General features: G+C 39.3%; 1 protein-coding gene across 1 annotated transcript in view; it reads right to left on the bottom strand.

Annotated features, from left to right (window-relative positions):
• Positions 1-1,215: 1,215 nt before the first annotated feature.
• The window catches only part of LOC140928674 (uncharacterized), a 46,219-nt gene continuing 21,619 nt past the window's right edge, over positions 1,216-25,815 (bottom strand). Inside the window, exons 34-66 of the mRNA XM_073378451.1 lie at positions 24,660-24,757; positions 23,877-24,047; positions 23,332-23,554; positions 22,466-22,614; positions 21,643-21,815; positions 21,025-21,272; positions 20,572-20,723; positions 20,105-20,167; positions 19,865-19,961; positions 19,355-19,549; positions 18,506-18,633; positions 17,732-17,947; positions 17,012-17,161; positions 16,261-16,365; positions 15,722-15,829; positions 14,812-14,971; positions 14,098-14,219; positions 12,368-12,423; positions 10,881-10,966; positions 10,106-10,219; positions 9,757-9,932; positions 9,206-9,257; positions 7,915-8,105; positions 6,952-7,026; positions 6,422-6,519; positions 5,609-5,752; positions 4,010-4,090; positions 3,795-3,899; positions 3,351-3,448; positions 2,635-2,705; positions 2,467-2,532; positions 2,090-2,284; positions 1,216-1,393 (exon numbers count right to left, since the gene is read on the bottom strand). Coding sequence (XP_073234552.1) covers positions 1,277-1,393; positions 2,090-2,284; positions 2,467-2,532; positions 2,635-2,705; positions 3,351-3,448; positions 3,795-3,899; positions 4,010-4,090; positions 5,609-5,752; positions 6,422-6,519; positions 6,952-7,026; positions 7,915-8,105; positions 9,206-9,257; positions 9,757-9,932; positions 10,106-10,219; positions 10,881-10,966; positions 12,368-12,423; positions 14,098-14,219; positions 14,812-14,971; positions 15,722-15,829; positions 16,261-16,365; positions 17,012-17,161; positions 17,732-17,947; positions 18,506-18,633; positions 19,355-19,549; positions 19,865-19,961; positions 20,105-20,167; positions 20,572-20,723; positions 21,025-21,272; positions 21,643-21,815; positions 22,466-22,614; positions 23,332-23,554; positions 23,877-24,047; positions 24,660-24,757 — 4,283 coding nt within the window. The 3' untranslated portion in view covers positions 1,216-1,276. The remainder of the gene's footprint in view (positions 1,394-2,089; positions 2,285-2,466; positions 2,533-2,634; positions 2,706-3,350; positions 3,449-3,794; positions 3,900-4,009; positions 4,091-5,608; positions 5,753-6,421; positions 6,520-6,951; positions 7,027-7,914; positions 8,106-9,205; positions 9,258-9,756; positions 9,933-10,105; positions 10,220-10,880; positions 10,967-12,367; positions 12,424-14,097; positions 14,220-14,811; positions 14,972-15,721; positions 15,830-16,260; positions 16,366-17,011; positions 17,162-17,731; positions 17,948-18,505; positions 18,634-19,354; positions 19,550-19,864; positions 19,962-20,104; positions 20,168-20,571; positions 20,724-21,024; positions 21,273-21,642; positions 21,816-22,465; positions 22,615-23,331; positions 23,555-23,876; positions 24,048-24,659; positions 24,758-25,815) is intronic.

Raw genomic sequence — 25,815 nt, 5'->3', positions numbered from 1 at the left:
CTCACAGCACTTTCACTGATCTGGTTTTTGTGGGGCGTAAAAGAACCCATACTGTTCGAGAAAAGTAGGAGTCGTAGACCCTGGGGGTGTGGCCAACCATTCCTTGGTTGGGTGGGTTATCTGTATGGAGAGATCTCAATATAGCGATAACCTCATGATCCTCCTTCAGCTGTGGTAATGGCTACCAGTAAACAGTGCATGTATGGCTGGTTTCCATATGCTCCAAATATTCACTATGACCTCTAGAACAGTCCAGAGGTCATAGTGGTCTTGTCGATAATTGCCAACCTTGAGGCTTTCAGGTTGAGGGGACCGCCCAAAGAGATGTGAACAGGAAAAACAGCAAGGGGTTAGACCAAAGGAGCCCTCCTCTCTCCCTCTCTTCTAGCCTGTGAAAACAGCCTTCTCTCCTCGTTACTGCCACTAGGGAGGTTTCCTCCCCTTGGGAAATGTCCTAGCGGTGGGGAGCAAAGAGAGACGGCTGTTTTGGCAGGCTACCTCTCTTCCGCCTTTTTTCCCGCCCTGACTTGACGCCGCACTATCGGAAGGCCCAGAACAGACTAAGAACTAAATTACTCGCGTACTCGTGGTCGCTGTGATTATCACTTTTCCCAACAATCTCGTTCCCAGAGGCTGCGATCCTTTTGGTCAGCGACAGGGATCGGGATCGGATTGATGCTCGTTCTAGCCTGAGATCATGCCCTCTCCCTATTATCCCTTTATGTCTCTTACGCGAAGAGGGCGTTATTTTTTTCCCCTCGAGCCAAAGAAGCAAAAAAAATAAAAATAAAAAACAACGCCTGATCTCAGGTTATGCTCGTTCTGCTGGACAAAGCAACGCGGACTCTGGGAACGAGATTGTTTTTGCCACTCGAAAATAAAATTCATATCTTTAAGCCGCCGTGTAATGTTCTTTTTATTATATAGACATATATAATAAAATGATAGAGGGAAATGACCGAAATTACGTCATCGATAAACTCACGTGTGAGATTATGGAAAATAAACCACTCCGGTCCCAAATGTAGGTTTTATGAATTTTACGAGTGGTATATTTTCCAGTAAAACACTCGTGTCTATATAATAAACATCTCTCTTGTTTGATAGCCATCAAGGTGTCAGACTGAGCCTTATGAAAACAGCTCATTTCCGAGTCCTTTCCTCTGGGGTGGGGAGATGAGGAAAATTATAGTCAGGAACAGGAAAGGTAAAGCATTAAACCAAACAAATAAATATCCACTTTATTATAAAACAATAACAATAAGGTAACGGCGGTTTAAAGTTCAGTATGTCTGTTGATCCAGGCACTAAAAAGGGACTGATTCGTTTTGACGCTTCTTCTTCGACGGTTGTTTGGGTATGTGATAACAAAACGGTTCTTATCTACTGTGCTCTGAAAAAAAAAAAAAAAACAGAAGGGGAATAGTCAATCATGTTGGGGTTGTGTGGGCTGTTAAAGATGTCGAGGAATCTTTGAGTCGTGTGGTGCCTGCTTTTCAAACTACGGTAAAACGGGCAACAAAGACGCGCAACTTTGTTTTGCCAGTTTTATCACCCACGAATCAAACCTGTCTTGCCACAGGTCAGGGTTTTGCAAGTTGCGTGAAAACTGACTTCTGAGTTCTGATTTAATAAAATTACGCGGGTGTCACGCCATACACGAGACTTGCGGCAAAACAAGTTTGCCTTGGGCCGGTAAAACGCGCAACATGTACAGATTTTGTCGGAAAAGTAGAACCACTCGCTATTTTCTGAAACAAATTTTCGAAACCTACAACAATCGCAACAACTTGAGTTGTTGCAAGACAGCTTACGCAACATCGCTATTCAACTCCTTTTCCGGCAGCAATGTTGCAAATTTAAACAAATTGCACGTTTTTGCCCGTTTCACCGTACCTTAGGAACCTGTTTAGAACCTGTTTCTGACTTGCGGGTTTGAACTGGGTTTATAGGTGAATCACAAAGTCTGTATTTTAGGTAATTAAAATTAACTACAAGACATCGATAAGGGCGAGACTGGAAATATCACTCGTAAGAGAAGCAAGGGTAGTTATTTAACAGCTCTTCACAAAAATATACAGTTTCTTACCGGAACGAAGAGAGGCCTTCCTACGAGGTTGCCATGGAAATTATTTCCTGCTTGGTCTAATATAACTGAACCAGAAGTGTCCTCCATGTTGAAGTGTGCTCGCACCAGACCCTTGTGAATAGGCCATGTTAGCCCCGCCAGCTTCATATAGTTTTTAATTTCATAATCAGGAACTCGTACTCCCCACAAAGTCAGCTATCGATTTATCAAAATAGACATAAGGTAGAACTTTGTGGCGTGCAACTTGAAGAGAAATTAAGTATATGAAACACTGGTGTTACCTGAATGAAGTTGACACCCAAAAGATATTTCTAACCTTGCAACTTCAAAATGATACAGAAACCGTGAAATTTCATTTTGAAGAAGTTGTTACTTACGTCATCTATCATCCCATTAAAAAAGTGTTTTTGATCCCGGCCCACAAAAATCTTGACACCTGGGGTCTGAAAAAAAAGAAGAAAAAAAACAAGAAACAGGTAAAGAGATAAAAACTAAGAGGAATAATCACTGATCGGAAACTACAGCAAAGTTGAAAAACTCTTTACCCAAACGTAAGGCCTGGTTTCGGTCTTTTTTCCAACTGATGATCCATTCACAAAGACCTCGATTTCATGTCCTATGAATCAATAAAGAAAAAACCATTACTTCGCAAGTCACGGAACAAATTACGAATGATAAACCCTGGGTGCCAGAGACTTTTCGGTGAAGTCTTCATAGCCTCGCCGCTCCTAGTGTCGGCGGCCGACACCGAAGTTTCCTGCTGCGAGCGAGAAAAAAACCTCTGGTACCCGTAGGGTAGGAATGATACATGACAACAACGAGTGTTAAACAGTCTAAACATGGGCCATTCACTTCTCCCCCTACCGTTCTGTTAATTTGACTACAGGTGTATAGCTTTCCTTCTTGTAGCTGAGTCTAAAGAAGCCATTAACGCATGAAAATAGGCCAATGACATACTCCAGTTAGCCACTGAACCTAGCTCGTACCCAGACGTCTCTCAGCCAAAGTAAATTTGCGCAAAAAGGAAGGCGGAACGGAGAAAGCAGGCGCACTTTTCTTTCTCTTTTCCGCGGTCCCTTGCGCTTCGCACCAGTCGCTCGCGCTTCTCGCTCGCCTTTGTTCGCGACCAAACGCCTGAGGAGAAGGAGGAGGCAGCAACTGGACTTTTAAAACATTATTCGATATTTGAATATCAAGCAAGTACACAGAACCGCGTAAACAAAAACAATTCGTGTGAGTAAAAAGCACTTCATTCATTTACTTTGTGCATCAAATCTGAAGACAAGATGATGCCATTCCTCAGGCTCTATAACTTCACTTCCTTCCACTGTGGATGTTCCTAAGTTTCCATGAACGCGTCTGTATAAATAAATGAATAAATAATAAATAAAGGCACAGAAAGAGGAAACAAACATAACAGGTTGAGACCGAAATATACGTCCTCATTTTTATGCTCTTATCACACGGCAGTTGAAATCTTGTGCCAAATCGACGATATTTTAATTGTTTGATTTTTCGCTGAGGGTTCTGTCGTCGTCTACTTGTTGAGGAGTGCTGATTTTTGTTCTGAAAAGTGATTTCCTCTTCTTAACAACAACTTATAAAAATATGGGTATCATGGACCCGGTGTAACTTGTTTGACGTTATGATCGTTCTACGGTGAAAGTTTTTTAGCTCAGTCCTAGCTCGGTTACCAATCACCAACCTGTCATTGAGGTAAAAACATAATGTTCCTTCCTCACTACAGACGATGGGCATGACTGTCATGGGGTAGTCCGCTGCCATGAGTACCCACACACTTATAGTAAAGCTGCAAGTCACAATAGGTACATTGAAAAGACATTAGTTACTAGGTGAAAAAAATGTGGATGAAAAATGGCAAAACGTTCCAGATTAAATGGCAACGCACGATTTATGTACCTGTCTGTCAAACCTAAACTATGAATTGACGGTAATGTCACGTGATCATCTTCACCATCAAACAACAGGGCTTGATTTACTCTAAAAAAGAAAAAGAACAACACTTGCAACTGAAAAAGGAAATAAAACCTGCAAAATCAATTTATCGCCCGGTAAGAATTGTTTTCAAATCCCTTTCCTTCCTAGCAAAGGTTATATGAACGCAGTAATGGTCGCGCTGATTCCCACCCACTACTACTACTCTACTTCCTTACAAATCTATTATGGATAGGCTAAGTCAAGTTTATCAAACATATTTTATTAAGAAACCAAAGCGCAGATTCATAGAGGCCCTGTTATAAAAAATTGTTAGAGTCAGAGTCAGAGATTCTTGCAACTTTATAACTTGTTGTTTCAAGATTATTCCAGCCTGCAAATAAAGCCGTAACTCTAGCTTTGCCGCTAGGAACGTTTCGTAGGACAGAGTCTATCCTTCGAAACGTCACCAACGGACGTTTGTATTCATAGGCCACGATTACAGTAAACGCCCGCGTATAAGAGCCTACGTTTTTCGGAGTCCGGCAAAATAGGTTGTTATATTTTGGGGTACTTATATGATTGACAATTTAGGCTAATTAGGTCCTTTTAAAATAGGTTCTTAATATCTATGAAGGAGATAATTATAATTGTTGACTACCAGAAAAATAAGGAAATTTGAGTTTGATCCTTAAATCTACAGTATATATTCACACCTGTACATTGAAAACCTCTTTTATGCAAGGTCCATGAAGGCAATTAAGTGTTTTTGTTGTAGGAATTACAATCTGTAACAGTTTTATTTGTCAACACAGTTTGGTACAGTATTTTCTTGTAGAATAAAGTCTAAAAAGCCAATCTCATTGGTTAAAATTTTTAACATAATTTTTAGTATAACCCACATATAAGAACCTGCTTGATCTTGCTTGGCTAAACGGGCTGTTTTATTTTTGGGTATTAAAGTGGCAAATTTCTGCCAGGAGGTTCTCAATCCACTATGTTGTTATATCAGGCGTTTTAATACTGTATATCCTTTAGTTTGAGTTTACGAAAGTTATACACAGCGAAAAAGGAAACTAAAACGTGGACAAGAAAAACAAGGGCTAGGAGTATTCATAGTCAGTAGAGGAGACTGGTTATGAAAGCCGGCAAACATCAAAGATGAAAACAACGGGGCTGCAGTTTATGTTAGAAGCTTCCTGGCCGAGCACAATCCTTTGTTTTTTGACTGAATAATTAAAGCGATGTTTCTATTGGTCAGTAAGGGCCTGTTTACATGGAGGTGGGGGACTCCAGGTAGTTAGGTAACTCGCTTAGGTGGGGTGACCCGTCTGTCCACATAATCTCTCATTTTAATTTGTTCACATTTACATGATAGGTGGGGTGACTCGCCACGGGTTACCTCACCTACCTGGGGTCCCCCACCTCCATGTAAACAGGCCCTGAGTTGACTTAGTTCAATATTATAGGAGTCCTACTGAACGTTGTGCACTGTCAAGTCTAAAAAAGCTAACAAAAACGTATAACAAAGACGTCTGCCGGGCTTCATAACCGTTCTACTTTATTAACTATGGAGTATTATACCTGTCAGAACAGCGGGCTTCAAGTCTTGACCAAATGACGTCATGCTGACCATAAACAAACATTCCCAGTCTCCCACCGGTCAGTAACGTGTTGTAAATGTTTCCAGAGTCAGTTATAATCTTCTCTCCCTGTTTTATTTTAACCCTAAACACAATAAAAAATGTTCGTAAAAGATAACCAATATTCAACGTTGTCAGAGCTTTGGACTCACAATGCGGTGATCCTGTAGTCGAGTACCACATTGACTGATGGGTTTGTTTCAGGGAAACTCTGTCAGTTCAACTCCTCTGCCGCGCATGTAAATTAACAAATCTTTTGACACTTACGAGTTGGGATTCTTAACATCGTAATATATGTTGAAAATATTTGCCTCTTTTTTGATATTTTACTGTTTCTAGCTGCAATACATTTGTTAAAGAGTGAACTGATTAAGTAGCCGACGATGGGTGGACGGTATAAAATAGGTCACGAACAGACCGTTAACTCACGCCTCTTTTCTCAGTTATCAGACTGTACTTGAGAGAGGACATCATTTTTATTTTAATTGATAAGCAGCTTAATCATTCAGTGGCAGATAAGAACGATAAATTACAACACAATACATCTTAAACGGGGGTCCGGGCACCCACCTTAGAAAATTGCAGAAGGCGTTCTTTTTCGTGTTAAATAAGAATGCATGTGTCCCATCTGAAACAGTAGTAATGTGTGTTCCACCTCTTGGCAACCAATAAGATTAGGCGATTCAACTCACTCAGTGGAATGCATACCAGCGAAAAAAAAGATAAATCAAAAGACAGCAATACTTCTTCTCACCTTATAAGTCCAATAGATGGTCTATGCGTCACATGGAAGCCGTAAGGAGTCTGATGTTTCCAGCCTTTCATGTTTGGATCATCCCATAACAAAGTGACCTGTAAATTTATCCTTGTCTATTAATAGGTAAAGCAATTTTTTAAATGTACAGCCTCCTGCAAGCGACCAACAAAAATGCGAAGATTTAGTGGTCGTTTACGACAGTCGAACCACAGGGGGTCTCCACTGCAATTTCTAAATTACGTATACGTGTAGCTCCGTGTTATCACTTTTAGTTCTTCGTATTCTCTGAGCGGCGTTCTTGCGAACAAAAACACCACATCATGCGTCAAATGGTTGCTTAAAGGAGGTTAAAACAGTGGAAAACTATAAAACCGTCAAGAAAAAGTGGTCACGATCTTGGTGTTTTGGATAGGTGGTCGCTTATGAGAGGTGGTCGCTAATGGAAGATGGTCGAACATGGAGACTCAACTGCATTTCAGAGAGGCAAATAAATAATGATGATGATAAAAGGTTTTCAGTTAACCTACCTCACCACTGGTGTCTCCAGAGTGCCATAAAGCCTTTGCTAAACTGGGCCCTGGTCCATTGGTTGATTGAACAACCTACCGACAATTATTTTGATCAGAATAAGAACTCAAGAGGCTTAAGAACTATATTGTGGGTTTAAGGTGTGTTCGGAAATTGTGACTAATTAACAATTATTCTTTAAAGTTAAAGTTAATAGTGACGAATTTCGCGGCGAGGTAAATCAGATTCCTATAAAGGTCACTATTCCGCACTAGGTAAAACCATCTAAACCCGTCTACAGCCAGATCTTAGACCACTCGAAAATGAAATTTAGCCAAAGCAAAATTTTCGGCTCAAGGAGAAGGCAAAGCATCAATGAGAGCGGGAAAAGACGAGTGACTAAGCAAGTCAAGATTAGTTCTGGTTTTACCTCTGACTGGCCAAGAAAGCGGCGTAAGGTTTTGTCGGCAATTCGAAATCATAGAGCTTAGCAATTTTACTAAAGGGAAGCAACAAAATTATTATCTGAAACTTTTGTATGTGGAGATAACCCCGTGCCAAAGATAATCATATGCATTTGGTTCAAGGAGCTTCCAGGGTATAATGTCAGTGTATTGTGTGGTGATATTTGAGAAATGCTTTGGACTTAAATCACAGAATCAGGCTTTGTTATTTTCCTCATTTTTGTTTCTCCCTATAAAAAGCTTATTCCAGACTGTCCCACGCCATGTGGAATCTAGGGACTTACAGAAACACAGCCTATCTAAGACATCATCAATTGTTGAGGAAGCCCCATAATAAACTCACAAAAAAGTCTCCTATATCGATCTAGAAGATTTCCTTTTACTCACACCAGTGAAATAAATCTAGAATAGGAAAAGGGAAATTAGAAACCGCTTTTTTTGTTGTTCAAAAACGTATGATTAGCTCCAGCATTAAGTTGATTAACCGGCAATAAAAATATTTTTGAACGTGTCTCTCACCTTCAACTGTACTCCTTTGATTCCAGCATTGATGTCTTCTTTTGCAAAGTTTATGTTCTCTCTCCTCCACATCACAACGTAAAACTTACGGTTTGATTGGTACCCAAACACCACACCCAAATAGTCCGACCCTTCCATGTCTTTTACGTAAATTGTGCCGCTATAATCCACTGGTCCGTAGCGCGTAGATCCTACAGAAAGAGAGATCTCTAACAAATTACAATCAGTTTGTGTTTTTAACGACTAAAATACCAGCAATTCTAAAATGAAAATTAAGCCTCTGAAATCAATTATAAAATCAAGGCAACCTGCTCTGAGGTCAATACACCAGACTTAGGATATGTTCACATTATACCGGATAGTTTTTGCGCCGGCGCGAAGCCATACTGAATAGGGCTTCTGTTCACACGTAAGAACGATGATTTCGGCGAGATTTCTGTAGCGGCACGAAGCTGCGCAACGCCGATCTCTAAAGTGAAGAGTCACATATGGGATAGATGTTCAAATTGTCCCGGAAAGCTTTTGCGCCGGCGCGTAGCCATACTGGATGGGGCTTCTGTTCACACGTAAGAACGATGATTTCGGCGCGATTTCTGTAGCGGCACGAAGCTGCGCTGCGCCGAACTCTTAAGTGAAGAGTCACCTATCGGATGGATGTTCTCACTATAACGTATAGCTTTTCGACAGGGGCACCCAACGACAATTTTCGGAAGAATATCTGTTCGAAAGACGATTTGAGATCTAGAAATTTCGAAACATTTGTTGTAAAATTTCTTGCTTGCCTGCCTCTCCTAGGATTTTCGAACATCAAAAAAATGGCATACTTGCCCATTTTTAAAAGATTTTTACCCTAAAAAGGTCACCTAGAATTTTCGGGAGCCTCTTTTCTAGCTGAAATTTTCGAAAAGGTAAGTTTTGATCCCTATAATTTTCGGATCACCAGACTTTCAGCTAGGAAATCCGAACAGATGAAAAATAATTTTTAGGGGATAAAAATATGCCTATATCTACCGTTTAAATACTAAAATACGTTTAACAATGCTATGGTTAAGTGGTTTTGAACTATACTCTCGTTGGGTGCCCCTATTTTCGAGTTCAGCACGAAAAGGTAGCCGATATAGTGTGAACAAAGCCTTAATTTAGAGGCTGGCATCTTTTAACAAACGACTTGTACAAGGGCAAATTTAAAATCTTAAAAAGCTGTGACTATATTTACTGTGAGTAGGTATACTTTAACTAAAACATTTGCCGTGAGGATGAGGCTTGAATCATGATTGGCTGTTTCACTTACCAATAAGCATTCCTGGATGATTTGTGTTGGACACGTGTTCAACATCAACGCCCTATAAAGATGAAACCAACAAATCTGATATCAGAGGAATTTATTAGTGGCTACTTCAATATGCAAGTTCTGCATATGATACAGTCAGTACCTGACAAGTGCGTGAACCGGGGCAAAATGTAAGCATTACTGACTCTCATAAGTGGGCAGCTCTCCTTACGGACATCTTCACAAAAGCCCGTTTTTCTCGACTCCCATACAAACTCTTTATTTTTGCATTGATTTCTCGTAAGCGGTCAGCTCCAGTAAGGACACCATTTTCGCGCCCCGAGGGTGTCCGCTTACGAGAGCTTTCACTATATAAAATAGGCACAGCATAAGAAAGCTTCCAGTAAATAGCAGAAGAAATGCGTTCAGAACAACATAGGTGGAAAATACGAGTGCAAAAAAAAAGTTACGAAAAAGTGCAGAAAACGTACACAAAATTAAGTAAGAGCGTATAATGCAAGCTTGCCTTCGATTCTTAATAGTAAAACACTCATAAGTTTGAAAATGGTTACCATCTTTGCTACTCTCCATTCTGGGCTTGGTTCAGGGTGTCCTGGAAACAAGTCTATTGTGAAATAATCGCGGAAGTTTGTTTTATTGACATGCTTCACATGAGGACATTCGTCGTCGACATCCGGGACTTTGTCCCCATCATAGTCATCTATGCATGCGTCACCAACTGGATTAGCTGAAAAAAAATTATTGATTTTACTCTGGCTTGGGTCATTAGTGGATTTCTTAATTATAGATCCACACATAAGCAAACAAAACAACAAAAACTCGTAAAATGTCGAAAAACGCCTGCCCGTTATACTTCTACATTTTCCCTTAATATTTCCACGGAAATTAATTTTTTTTTACCTTTGACGTCATATGAAAGTTTGTTATGCTCCTGATGTGGGTTACTGATCATAGGGCAATTATCCCAAATGTTGGTTATCCCATCGTTATCCTGGTCGTCATCACAGGCGTCACCTAATAAGGAATGCAAAGTGTGACGTAAGTAAAGCGATCAGATAGAAAATGTGTAAATGATATTTAGAGAGAATTAGATTAACGGTTACGGCCAATGGCAAACGGTAAACGGCAGATTCAGGTAAAGAATTTGTCGTTAAAACTAACGAAATAATGTTCCGACGTTTCGGCGCGATTATGACGCCATTATCAAGGAATGGACTGAATAAATGCGTCTTTAAGAAGAGTTAAAGTACTCCAAATTTGCATGAATAAACACAGTTAGACAAAGACTTTAGCTCGGATTGAATCCGTTTGCCCGTTCAAAGGCGATCTTAATTGTTTGATGCAAAGTATTTCGTTTATTCATGCAAATTTAGAGTACTTTGGGCCATGTGTTAGAAAACTCTTTACTGGGTTAATCATGTATCTACCCTCTCAAAATAAAGAACATTGTATTGTATTGTATTGTACTTTAACTCCTCTTGAACTCGCATTTATTTTTTTAATGTTTCTCCAAATCATTTTTAATTAAAACAATTCTTATGGATGAAAATAATGTGAAACTAATAATTTTTTTGTGGAAATAAAAGAAAAACATTTTAAAACAAGTAAAGGAAAAACGTGGTCACGTGGTACCAAAACGTGACTCTAAATCTCTCTATTTTATAATTGTTTTTACCCTTTCTGTCTCCATCAGCATCTGCTTGGTCACCATTTGGCAAATCAGGGCAGTTGTCAAATTCGTCAAGGACTCCATCACCATCCCTTAAAACAATAACAAAGAGGAATAAATCTCTTATCTTGTCTCTCTGCTTGCTGGAAAAAACACGGGATAATTACTGGAGTCGAATACTGAATTATGAGTTAACTCAAATCAAATGGGTCGGGTTGCAAAAACATCTAAAGATTAAGGGAACTAGTAACTATTATTTCAAAACAACACATTATTGTTCCAGAACAAAAGTTAATAGCTCTCTTATCTTAAGAAGGTTTTATGCAACGTGGCCCAGGCCCCGATAGTTCAAACGTTGGATCGCTCTATCCACCGGAAGGTCTCAAGTAAACCAATTGCGTTATCCCGTGGATTGATAGCAGCAGAGCACCATGGGTAAGACAAAATTTGAGAAATATATTATCACATGACCGTCTGTCCGTCCGTCCACCCCATACATGTGAGAAGATGTCAAATGTCACATTTACTACTCGCATGACCACCCGTAATTTTAGAGAGAAAAAACAAAAACAAAGCCGACAAATCTTTTTTTCGACTAAATTTTGATATCTGCACTGAGATGGATAACAGAGAAAGAACAAGTGCAAGAGATAAAAACAAAGGAAACGAATTTCGTTGGCAGAACAACATGAAAATTTTATGCAGCGGTGAGAAAATGAGAAATGCAACCAGCCAGCAAGGTGAGAAATGAGCGGCAGTGAAAAAACAAGCGAACAGGAACACAAGATCGAAATTTTGGGGGAACAGATGCAACAATGTGAACTAATTTTTTGTGAGCAAATAAGACATTTTCTCCATAAAACGTGTAACTAGGAAGTCATGCGAAACAACGACAAAGAAATGTACAAAAAAGCGTAATTAAGTATTTTCTCTCTCCACTAGCATCTCTTATTTTGAACAACATAATCACTCCAGGAGGATTGACCGTGCTATTATATTAATGAAAAGTAAAATGCTTTATAACATCGGCTCACATGTCGGAACAGGTCGGATCAGTGACCTGTAAAAAATCCTCTCACTTTCATGGTAGAATTCGATTTCAGTCAGGTGGGAACTTGAAGATAAAAACTTTCTCAAAATAGACATTATCTGTTTAGATGACAGTGTACATGTAAAGTATCGGATTATGGCGATTAAAACAAATGAAAACCTCATAACTTTCTCCAACAGTGTGACTTTCAGAAAGCCTCGAGGGACGGACTTGATTACCGCTTCTGAATTGATACCAGGCTTCTATCGGTCAAAGTCAAATGTCCCTACCCCGGGGTCGCTTCGCACGATCAAAAGCCCGACAGTGGGATAGTCTCAGGCATCAAATCCCCGCCCCTTGCCCGCACTTCCTCCCCCCCCCTACAAGATTTACATTGATAGGTGCATAAGTCACATTTGTTTTTTATCAGGCGCTGCAACTACTTTAAATAACTATCACTTACTTATCTTTCCCTGGTCCGTCACATTGATCACCAAAACCGTTTTGATCTCTGTCCGTCTGAAAAAGAGATTTACATATGAACCCACTATATACTTTGTTGAGCCAATCAAATAAATGCAAATAGTTGGCTATGACTGCTATAACTCCACTTACCGCTTTTAAAACAAAGTTCCACTAATATAACCGAGGATATAGCCTTTTTTTTATTGCTCATTAGCATTTTTAAAGGCAAACTCGAGATTTCTGTTGTTTGGCCCTACCCCGAAGTCAACTATAAATCAAAGTCAAGAAACTGATGAAAAATCCTCTCATTGTTTTTGTAAATCCCAGTAGCTTTCAGTGACAAATATAAAAGCAGTTTCTAATGAGTTTTGTCAAGTATTTGCGAGCATAAAATTTGAGTTTTCTCTTTTACACTGCACATCACCTACTGTAAATGACATCGCAACATCTAAGGTTGCAGCGATTTTCACCGGCCGCCTAAAGAGAGATAACAAAAGTTGACTTTTGAAGTCAAAATTTTTCAAAGACTTTAATAACGATAACGATAACTTCTCCAGGTTAAAAGGGTGTTAATTATGAAACTTGCCCAAGTCCTCTCGCGTAAAATTATAATTTGAATTTGAAATTATCGTTTTGTCATCTTGTTTCAATGAAACGAACTTGGTGCATGACCCGTCAGTTTTGTTTGTGTTACTAGTGAATTTACGCAACAGGACGGCAGGAAGAAGAGGACTGCAAAATGCTCGTGTGTGACAAACGTGACGGGGTTATTACACGAGTTTGTCGTTATCTTTACTTAACATTTTATGTTTTCTGGTCTTTTACAAAAGACCAGAAAGGAAAGCGAAGTTTGGCGAAAAGATATTTCAAAACCAAATTATTGTCACGCTTGTCACACAAGGTTTGCCGTCTTCTTACCTCTCCCGTCCTGTTGCGTAAGTTCACCACTTACTCGTATTAGTTACACAAAAAATATATTTTTAAGAATAAAATTTGGCTGGTAGAAGGACTAGAAGCCGTATTTGTACTTATCATAAATGACGCCGAAACTCTGCATTAAGAACTCAAGATTTATAGGCACCAGGGATTATGAGATATGTTCCGGTTTTTGTAGTTTTTATGGTTTTTGCTATATAATGATTTTTGAAAGTTGTTCAAATTGCGATCATTTCGCAACCAAGTAAAAAACACTTAGAATAACAGGGACGTAAGGCGAAAACATGCACGATGGCCTCATCTTTTTATTGCAGTCTTGCAATGCTCCATACATCACTATTAATTTAGCCTGAGAAAACAGACGACATTTAGCGACGCCACCAACGGTTTCTCCGCGAAATGACGTCTGAGAAACGAACGCAGAAATTCCATACTGATGACGCGTCACTTGCCAGATTTGTGTAGTACTTCTGATTGGTTGAAGCAAATTTCCCAGCGGCACGACCAATCAGAAGCACTACCACCCAGAACTGGGTAGTGACGCGTCATCAGTATGGAATTTCTGCGCTCCTTTCTCAGAGGTCATTTCGTGGGGAAACCGTTGGTGGCGTGGTCTGCTTTCTTAGCTACTATTTATTGTGTCAAATTAAAAAAAAAATCTGGATAGTGCATTATTTTCACGGAAGTTATCTTAAGGGCTCTAAGCAGGGATCAGGAAAGTTCACTGTAATGAAATGTAGCTTTTGTCATGCTCTTAATTAAATATCTTGCTGTGGAAAATATATATCTCACCTGACCACTGTTGTAATTGTTAGGACAATTGTCACACAGGTTACCCACGCCATCTCCGTCATCATCAACTTGGTCTCCAGTGGCGTTTAAATTGGGACATCTATCAGCGTTATTTCTTATTCCTATGGGAAGGAGGCAACAAATAGGTATCTATTTCACAAACCTGCACCCTAGCTTAACTAATATTTACTTTATATATCTTTCTCCTTTATATTGATTCCAACCCATTAAGGGTGTGTTCGATTGACCGTATTCGCGAATACGAATAAATGGAATAGACACTAAAAATCACGTACTTTTGCGTTAACTGCTTGAAATAAAATATTCCGATGTATTTAGCTTTTATGTAATACAAAAATCACTGTACAAGAGATTTGCAACAAGACGTTTGCGTATTCTTGTTCCTGAATATAATCAGACCAACGAAGGTAACCTTAATGCTTATCGGGGCGTAGCCAGATTTTCGACTAGTTGTAGGCCTGGCTGACTTTCATTTCCATATATCCTCAAAATCGCACGCGACTAGTACGCACTGACCTCATCATCTCTTTGAGCTCTTAGGCCTTTTAGCTCACCCCAAAAACACATAATTTATTACAGGCGGTAGAGTGATCAAACCAAAAATTTGTATGCCCGAGCCTACAGGTCTGTGGGTTGGCTACTCCCCTGGCTTAAAGCTATGGTTTAAGTTTCTTTTGCCTGATAACAATTTACCGTCACCATCTTGATCATCATCACACTCATCTCCTAAGCTGTCTCCGTCAGTATCTGTCTGGTCAGAATTTTTTATAGACACACAGTTATCGCAGGCGTCACCTACTCCATCGCTGTCACCGTCCGTCTGGTCCAGATTCTTCACAAATATGCAGTTGTCCTAGTAAAAAAGTTCGTGAACATTATTTTGACCTCCAACGTTTTCCATGGAGTTATCCTTGGTTTCCTGATATGAACCACCTGTAACAGCGCAATTGATGCAGAGTTTTCGATAAATTTCAGATTGTTTGGTGCGGTTATTCTAAAGTCTCGATTGGTAGTCACAACTTTTAATTTGGCCACACCCAAAATCAGTTAAAAGCGTCTTTAACTCTGAACTGTGTCAGAGCCGAGGAGGATATATAATGTAGACTAGAGGAACATATATATTATAGAGATTTAGAGTGAAGTTTACGGCAAACGGCAAACGTCAGATTCAAGGCAGCTAAAAACAGCCCAAAACTATTGCTAAAGACAAAACTAACGTTAAACTACTAATTTTGGTAAGTAATGAACAGTATAGCAAAAGTTAAAAAAAAAAAGGTCACGTGGTGTATATTTACGTTTCCCGTAAAGGTCACTCAAAATCTCTCTATTACCCAATTATAAACCACCAGACGTTATCTCTTTCACCTTATCAACCTTATACGGCACTCCAAGCTAGTTTTTTGTTTAAGTGATCAATTAGTGTCCGTCATGATTTTACTTTAAGATTCATTTCGCAGCATTTAAAGTTAGGCACTCCTTTACCGTTTGTTTGATTCAAAAAAGTCAAATAGGCCAACTTAAAGAGAAGAGGAGATAACGGGGAAGGTTTTCTGGTTATACCGCCTTTTGAGGTGTAACGGTCCCTTATTCACATGTGACAGACCTGCTTATCAGGAATCAAATCGTTATCATCATCTTCATCACAAGCATCTCCATCTGTGTCATCGTCATTATCTTCCTGACCCGTGTTAGGTACACCCGGACAGTTATCCTGCAAGCCAGGAAATACCAGAAATTATTGTATGGTTAGTCAAGTACTTTACACAAGGAAGCAACCGTAGAGCGATTATGCTTATCGACAAAATAAGTAAATGAATATTCAAAGACGAGTGAGAATACCTGAAGGACTCTGAGAGAACATAGCAGTGCAAGCTATTTACTAGAATTGTGCAAAACCTCTTTTTACGTTCCGCTAAACATTATCTCCATGCAAAGGGCTAAATATATAGGAATAACAACTTTAAAAGCTCTTCAGCTTTAATTTATAGAATCATTTTGATTTTATGACGCCGTCTCCGCGTAAGATTACTTTTACAAGGTATAATATCTAACAATTTGCGCCTAGCTTTCGAAAGTTTGCAGGAGAGGGGGTAGAGTGTGTTGAAGACGGTTGATCCCTTATCAATGAGAGATTAAACAAACCTTTCTACAGTTCGTAAGGGTACAGCTCAGTCCTTTGACAGGAATGTTATCCAAGTCGGGATCTAATTCACATTCCTCTCCATCACCTGCATATCCATCCCTACACTATGTTGCGGAACGATGAGAAAGGATTGACATGTCATAGCAATATACTACAAGTACACAATCTGATACTAATTAAGTCGTTGAGATAAACAATTAAATTACCAAAAACAAAAATTCTAACTTAGCAAGTCTAATAATTAAGATGATGCAAGGTAGGTTAAAAATTAGTGGCTTTTAATTAGCTTTAAAAAGAAGCGACTTTTTAAAACGTTTAGCTATAAAAATTTGCGAAAAAAACGTTTCTTAAAAATTCGACGTGTATTTTAAGAAGTTTTAAAAAATGTAAAAATACACAACGTTTCGACGTTAGCGGACGTTATTGTCAAGTGAAAAGAAATACCATATGAATTTCCCATAATAAATACAAGAAAAACAATACTTGATTAAAAGGAAAGTTACATATAAAAATATGGAGTCACTCTGAGTCACTCTTTAATTAGCCCCTTTCTCTTTCAAAACTGTGCTAAGATGTGCAAAGTTTACCTATCGCCTCAAGAAGATGAGTAGCGAATCTTAAGAGGATCGCAAATCGACGATCTGAAATGGGTGACTGAAAACATTTCACTATAGAACTCTGTTCTGTATAATCCTACGATGAGATAGCGATGAGCTAGAGTAACAGTAGCTATTAATTGAATGTTCTTACCGTGCATTTGTATCTTCCCGCTCCTGTTGAGGAACACTGTGCATTGACTTGGCAGGTGTGCTGTGCAGTAGTACACAGGTCACCAGGGTAACATCCCAGATATCCATCACCAATGAAGCCTGGTTTACAAGGGCTGCATTTGTAACTTCCCTGTCGCAACGGAAACATCGGCAGAGAGTCAAACTGGAGGAGCACTATGAATACTTCCAGCTGACATGCAAAAGTTGGCAAAGGCTGCCTACAATATTTCTTACTTGACCTGAATACAAACAGTCCCGCCTTCGACTGCCATGTTTTGCTCTTTCCTAAAACCGTTGATCTTTGGTTTTTCAGGTACTGCGCAAAATCAGTAAACAAATCCGCCAGCAAGACCCCTGATGATAGTTTTTGCAAGTTGTGAAAACATTGTTAGGATTTCATTTAAGAGAATGTATGGGGAGAAGCTCCCCCCGCCCCTCATCTAAATAAGTGATCTTGATACACTTGTGACGCTACAGTGTTCATTAATACTCTATGATACCTCACCGCATTATAAGTCGGATTTCTTCGGATAATTATTATCTTTCCATCCTAGAGGTTATCCTTTTTGCTAGTGTAAGTAGTTTTAACGTTCGCACATTCGAAAGCAATTGAGATAGCTTGGAGTGAATTTGGGTCATGCATTAAATTATTTAGTTGAGGCTAACAGACTTGTCGAGGGTGATGTCGTTATACACTTACCGGCGTGTTAATGCAGGTTGAATTTGGATCACAAGTGTCGATATGCTCAGCGCATTCATCGATTTCGTCACACTTTTGTTTGTACTTCTGTGCATGCTTCAAGCCCACGCCTGAAGGAGCGTTACCACGGTAACCGGTCGGACATCCTCCACAGCGATATCCGGGAGACAGATTCACACATTCACCGGGATCATAACATGGGTTTGCCAAAGTGCACTAAAGAACAAAAGCTATCATCAATAAGTAGTGAACATGTAGGTTACTTTATTTGCTAAGTGAACTAGTATTTATGGGCAAATGCCACGTATTGCCACACATTGTTGCAAAAGTGAACATGATGGCAGTTTTAGGTTGAATCTGGTTGTTTGTTTTGTTATCGGTTTTTTTCGTCGGTTGGCATGTTAGTGAGCCAACTTCGATACTAAAACACGAAGAGTTATTTAAGATACCTTATCGGAGCTGGACTACATGCTGTAGTAAAGCCTGTATCTGAAACTAAGCTCACTGGTCCCTATTTATTGTCCGCTTAGTATTGGTTCAATTTGCAGAAAGTAAGTGAAAAAATTTAGGACTTACTGACGTTTCCGCCCGATCTTTACTTGGTTTCAGCTTAATACGGGAACTTCGTATAATACAGATTTCACTGTATGCTTTAGTTTCTGAACCTGAATTTCCGAAATATTTTGCACGTAAATCAGAAGTGCTTTGTACCGACCAACCAGTTCACCATACCTCGGCGTAGGTTACATTAATCACATTCATAGTATTAAGTACCTCATTGACATCTGTACATGTTTGGCCGTCTCCTATAAAGCCTTCAGGACAAGATTCACACTCAAAAGATCCGTTGCCAACATTGTGGCATTCAACTGAATGAAAGCAAGGATCTGCCATGCAAGGACCTGTTTTTTGTCGTTGAAAAAGATGAAAAGGAAAAATTGTTTAATAGGGAGTATTTAAAACGTTCCGTTTCCTCAAGAGTTACGTATGTATTGTGCCATGAGTAGCTTAGGAAAAGTTGTCACTATAACAAATTTGATTGCCTTGGGTGGGTCTGTTCAGTTATAAGTAACAGATGACGTCAAAGGCGAGTGTTTTTAACACATTTTTACGTTATCTATAAACTTAAAGTGAACAGAGCATGGCAAAATGGAATCTTTTTGTCTTAAATGAAAACAGAAAACATCGCCTTCCACGATTCTTCCAGGGTCTGCTCTAATTTTGGAGTTTTAGGAATTTTTTTTTCACATTTGATTCTATCGTGAAACCTCGTTCCCAGGGTTCTCTTTAAAAATTATCTATTTGTTACATAATTAGTTGAAATTTGAATTTTGCTGTCAATCTTGTGATGTCATTTTCCACCAAAAACCTTTAAAATCGAAGAACAAAAAGCGCATAAGATTTTTTGGAATACAAAGTTCTACTATCCTGCAAAGTTTGGGCTGAAACAGATAAAACCTGCAACAGTGGTTCCTAGAGTGCAGTTTCAGGCGTTCTGCTGACGTGGCCTGAAGAGTATTCCTCTCTGGCTGATTGTTGTTGACATAGTAGTCAAAAATGTTTCGATCAGACACATTAACTAGAAACGTAAGAAAAAGTTAATATATATTATTTGCTACCTACATGACACTTTAGTGAAGCACGTCCGACAAAGTGTGCAGTTGGGAAAAGATCCCTGGTCAGCGTACTCATTAGCAGGACATGCGCGACATGACGTTTTCATGTAAGTACTACTGTAACCTGGTCTACAGCAGTAGCAAGTCTCAGCCCTAGATACGTTGTTATAACTTCCTGGGGGGCATATTTTACAAGGAAAACCTAAAGAAAAATAACGTTAGCTCGTCAGGTGATTAAAAAAGGGCACAAAAAATGCACTTACATGGGCCGCGGAATTTTATAAGGGATGTAAGTTACGTATTTGTGCAAGAATTATTATCATCATTTTAAAATTCTTATGATTTTCAGCCAATAGCGAGGCTGATAGCGAAGGAAAAAGACACTTCTGATTAACTGCTAAATTTCCTGGCGAATTACCCTACATCTGTTTGTGAATGAATAAGAGAATTTGATGCTCTGAGCAAACTTAATACCCTCAAAATGGAAACCCAATAGAGTTTATGTGTTATTGCTCACCAGTTCCATCACTGTATGTTCCCGGTAGACACTCATACTGTCTTCCTTCTCGACAGACAGTCCCAGGCTCACAGGGAAAACACTTTTCTGGACACCACTGACATACGAGGCAAATCGTCAAATTCGTTAAATCAGTTGCAGTTAATTACTTGCGAACACAAGCCACAGGTGTAACATCGTTTAAAAGATCATAATTAAAGATCATTTTAAATTTGACGTTATTAATGTTGATTAACTCACCGTTGAGTTACATTTCACATGCGTGTTGGGTGGACATGGTAAGGCAGTGCCATTGTGACAAAGCTGAAATACAAAATGATAGCATTGTCACATCAACGCTTATAATACTCTTGAAAGAGCCATAGGCCATTTTCCCGATGACGACTTTTACTACTAATACTACTACCAGAATCTGCTTTCTTGTGCAAGTTAGGGCTTTTGTTATTTAACCCTCAATGGGATTTCCAAATTTATACACGAAAGGAAAAAACGACACGGATTCCGGTTGTAGTGTTAAAATGCCCCCATCATGCAAATACCATATTTTCTTAAGAGCGATTTTTAAAGTAACAGGTAACTGCTTTCATCAAGGCAATTAGGCGCTGTTAGTTAAGAAATCCAGGCAAGGGACGATACGTAAACTGCGTCTCGATCTTCTATCTTTATCTTCTTGAAGTCTGTAGGTATACGGTTCCGTCAAATCTTACCCATCCTTCTGGACATACGCTGCAGTTTGTTGCTCCTCCAAATGAGAACTCTGTTGGTGACGTCACTCCGCATTTTTCCTCAGTTCCGTCTCCTGCACAATAGTACCCAGTCCTACAGCGTCGACACTTAGGTTTCGTGGTCGAATTTCTGGCTGCAATGGCAAAACATTGGTACCATTTTTTAAACAGTTCACCTGAATGAATTTTTTAAAGAATTAATTGGTTCGAGTCATGATCAAGTAGAAGTTTTATCATCAAGCAACGCGGTAAATGACAATTTTGTTGCTGTACGAAACATCTTTGTTTTTTCTTATCGGAACTATCTAACTGGTGAACATAGCTTCACACGTGTATGTATAGTCAATTAATAGCGCGCCCAATCTTCCCGGGCAATATTGCCGACAACAAACTGTGAAGAAAAAACAGCCTGATAATTTATGTCTAACAACTTACGATACTCCGACACCGTCAAGCCTGGCGCTCTAAAAAACACTTCTCCGCTTGTCTCATTTACGAAAATTTCTCCTGATTCTTGACAAGTAGCGTTAAAAGAGATGGTCAGTGGTATTCTGTCCCCTCGTTTCGGCTTCCCTCCGTCCACTGCAGATATGAAGTACTGGTATGTCCACTCAATAGTTTTATTGCTCCAAATAAACTCCGTTCCATTCCTTATCGCGTACCTAGTGGCTTCAATTCGAGGACTACAAAGGAATCGAGTGCGATCGTACAATCAGTAATGAATACTCTTCGATGGTATCAATTTGAATTTCTCAGAAGTTGACGACTTTCTCTCGGTACAAACATTTCACCGATCTCAGAGCAAAACGAATCTATACAATAACACCTTGATTTAACTTATGATTTTGAAGAAATTCCTCTACTAAACTAACACAAAGAGTGCTTTGAATTATTTTGACTTCGATGTTATGTCTTCATCGTTTCCGAAAATGTATAACAGAGGTTTTTTATCAAAGAATTGCTGTCAGTTCTATTCAACTTTCTCAAAAAGAGGAAACACTCGAAATGGCCACAAAAAATGGCAAAGAAAAACCTTGCGCATTTCTTACTTACATGGCTTTCAATATATGACTCCGCTTATAAGTAATCTTTCCGTTTATCCCACTATCTCCATCAGTTGCTAAAGCAACAAAGAAGGCAGCCTTCTGGAGCGGTGGGATTGGCTTTAAGTCGTAGTCCACATTTGGTAGCACTGGGCAGTGGTCATTATAGTCCAAAACAAATATCTACACAAGCAGAAGAAGAGAAAAATACATGGAATGAAGGTTGTAAAACTAAACATGTGAGAATAGTTACAAATTATATTGTATGAAAAAAATTAAAGAGCTAAAAATTTTTTTACCAAACTATGGCTTGATTAAGTAGGTTCTTCAATTAAGGAAAATGGATTTAACCGTGTATTACATGTCGTGGAATGCCATTGGGAATTGCTTATTATTAGAGCTCTTGGGCGCTTTCCATTCAACCAAAACTTTCGAAAATTCGGAAACAGCGGCAAATGGTACAGAAATTTTCGGAAAAGTTTCCAGAAATTCCGGAAACTATTGAATTCTCTGAAATGCGGATCATTCAACCGATTCCGGGACCAAAGTTGAATGGAAAGAAAACTTGCGGGAAGTTAGGTATAAATCGCCAGTTTGTCCTCTTTTTTCGAAATTTTAGAAAATGCAGTTACATTCGCTACTGGAAGTTGCCTAAAATTCAAACCGGATTTCTGGGTTAAATGGAAAGCGCCCTTTATTCTCCTAAAATCCAACACGTCTTTAATTTCAGTTTCCAAACATCCGTAAAATACACGTTATCACCCCGGTTTATCGTTACTTATGTCTTCTTGAAGCACAGTAAAGTTCAAAATAAAAAAAAATAAAAACGTCACCTTGACTGTGACATTTCCTGACGGTTGTGTTGCCTTTCCTGTATCTGTAATCCTTAAAGTCAAAGAATAGCTTCTTGTGTGCTCGTAATCCAGTTCAAACTTCAGAACTATCCACGCTGTTGGAGTGTTGACTGTAAAGGTCTCGTTCGCTAGAAAAAAGACAAAAGCAAGTTTAATGATCGGCCACTAATTACTATTTTCTTCAAAAATTATATGATGGATCACTTAAGAGACTTTATTATACATCGCACTCACTATCTGTCTTCTCAATGCCTTAGAGCCTACAGTTAATTTTTGGAAATCAGCGCAACCTACAGATTAGTTAGTTATCTGCTAGCAGAAAACTGACTAATCTGTAGGTTGCGCGCGCAATGAATGATTTCCGAGAGTAATGACAAACTGTGTTCCGTTCTATACGGCGTGTTTGTCGTTATTTTCTTAAACCCAGTGTATAATAACACAATTTTTAGACTCGGTTTTTGAGATATCCGGAATAACCAAGGTCTCCGTAAGTGTTATCAACCTCGGCCAACACTTAACTCGACCTTTATTATTTCGGGTATCACATAAGCTTCAGCGAATAATTGTTTAATATCAAGCACTTAAAAAGAGGTGTTTCATCCGATACCCAGAGATTAGCCTGCGTAGCAAGCGTTTCCGTTTGGTCTCGGAGCAAAGAAAGACCGAGGAACTCTCTCGTTCCTCGTTCTATGCTCCTAAACCGCACGGAAACGCTTGCTACGCAGGCTACGCAGGCTACCCAGAGACCATGGAGTCCTTTGTTTGATTGGTGTCTTTACATCACATAAAACATGTCTCCTCGTAACTGATATGACTCTTTTAACAATCCCTTCATTTTGACATACCTGGTATAGCAGTTGTGATTGGATGGATTGTGGTATTTGCTGTCGCGTTTGGACATAAGAAAATTGTTTCGCCATCCAATACGAAAAAAGGAGGGGCTGCTGTTGGGGAAGGGGAGGGCGGGGAATATGCACCGTCTTCAATGGTGAATCTTCCTTGCTCGTTGCCGGACAAAATTTCGACCCTATAGGGTCCTGTGGAAAATGCATCTGAGACTGCAAACTCCTGGGTAAAGATGTAACGACATAAAAAAAATTTAAGCATTTACTTGGAATCCTTGCCAACTTAAATCATCGCTTGATTTTCTTTTTTTTTCATAAATATAATCATTTTTATCGTGTTTAAGGAAATCATTGCCTACATGAATGTTTGTTTCTTCTGCTCCTAAAGTGTATGGGAATCCCTCTATTTTATTTAAAAATTGAATTTTTCACAACATAGACATTTAATCGGTAAAGTTTAACAAAAATCTCACTGCAGGTTCTCTTTCAGAAGACTGGCCTTACAGTTAAAACGGCACTGGGATCTTGTAATATTAGCATCATACCTGAAGCAGTGACCCAACTGAAGTGTTTTCACTGACGTCAGCTATGTAATCAACAGGAAGTATTTCTTCCCATTGTCTCACGAATTGAACTCCGCTGGTCTGGACGAACAGGTTTGAGTCACACTTGAATCGCTCCGCTATAAATACGTCTAAACGGTATTGCTCACCTACCTGGAAAGACAAAACACGGAATAGTACAATTGCACGGTGACGTCATTTTACTACAGCTACCAGAATGTTCTTCAGTTTGCTGTTTCTTGCGCAAATTAAGACTATTGTTTTTAAACCTCAGCGGGACTGACAACTTAAAGTAAGAAAGGAAAAACGAAATGAATTTTAGTCGTTGTAGTCAAATATCGTTATCGTGAAAATGGCGTTTTCTAGCGGAGACAGGGAAAAGCTTCTCTGGAAAGGTATGCGGTCCAGGCTTTTCAGTTATAAAGAATCAAACATTACGTCCCACAAATGTCATCTTAGGACGTTACTGACCAATAAGAAACGATTATATAAGCAAAACAAAACTCTGAGAAAATAACCAACATTTCGCGTCGTCACCACTGGTTTCCCCTCGAAATGACGTTTCAGGAACGAGCAAAGAAATTCCATACTGATGACGTGTCACTGCCCAGATATGGATGTTCATCTCTGCTACATGTACCAACATTCGCGAGGCATATTTGTTCTGCTCGAAGCTGTGGTTTGTCACTGATTTAAAAGCAGTTTCTTTTCTCACTTTAAGATATGCATGTCCTTTTCAAGACCATACGTGACTGGTAAACTTACTCTTAATGTCATATTGAAGGCTTGGGATGTGAGATATCCTGATTCTTGACACTTGCCACCAATTATCACTCCTTGTTTGGGAACAATTTCAAGTTCACCTTAAAACAACGGGAGAAATTAATGTTATCAAAGAGTTAAGGCGGCAATTGATAAAGTGCTTACTTAAGCAGACCAAAGACCAGAGTAGTTTCTCTGCATGTGCTCTAAAAAAGGGGAAGTTAACGCGAAACGAACCGATCAGAAATGATATAAATACATGTTGCTGATGCAAAGTGCAATAATCCGCGATACCCGTTCAGTTGGTTTTGCTTTAGTTTTCTTTACTTTGATTTGTGTAAAAACTGGTGGGAGATATAATTTTTCTTTTTATCCGAACTAGAAGTGAATGTAAAACACAGCGAAGCAATACGAACTTAAAGTGGCTAATCGCTATGAATTTCGTTATTGGTCACTTTGAGGGTGATAATGGGCCAGTGTTGTATGGGAATGTTTCGGGTTCGCTGTGTCAACTTATTTCACAAGTTAATAGAGACCTTTAGATTCCAAGACCAGGACGGCTACGAGGACAACATTTAAGTTTAATTTTTTTTCATCTATTTAAAAAATAAACCTTTATCGTACTTTTTTCCACCAGAAAAGTCAACACGGTTATTTTTGTTTTAAAGGAGGTTAAGCCTTCTCCCCATTTAACATCAACATTTGATAACTTGTTTCCGCCACTATGACATTCTCGCTAAAATCCGCAGTAGAATGACGACGGCCATCAAGTTTACCGGCCAGAATGACGCTGGTGTTCATACGCGCAATACTTAGTATTGAGAAAATCTCGTCCTTGTAAACGTCATCGTCGTAGAATCTAAAGGTTCCTGTTATCATCGGAGATTGCGCAGACAACCGGATCAACATTAGTTGTTCAAAACAGTCCCATGGTGCAATTCGACAGAACACCGACCCACGCGGTGTCAAGCACCGCTTTAAAATGGTCAATAGGGAGCTTAAGCAACAAGGACGACGACGGCAACAAAAACGTCATTAGGGACTTAACGATCGGACGACGCCACGGTAGCGAAAACGTCGCTTCAAAAATGAATCTGCGTTCTTTCCGTCTTTATCGGGATTATTCCAACTCACTTACTTTGTCAAATGTAGGCGAACC

This window comes from Porites lutea, chromosome 2 (assembly GCF_958299795.1).
Source record: "Porites lutea chromosome 2, jaPorLute2.1, whole genome shotgun sequence".
Taxonomy (NCBI): Eukaryota; Metazoa; Cnidaria; class Anthozoa; order Scleractinia; family Poritidae; genus Porites; species Porites lutea.
The sequence above is the reverse complement of the archived record's forward strand: the minus strand, read 5'-3'. Positions and strand labels throughout refer to the sequence as shown.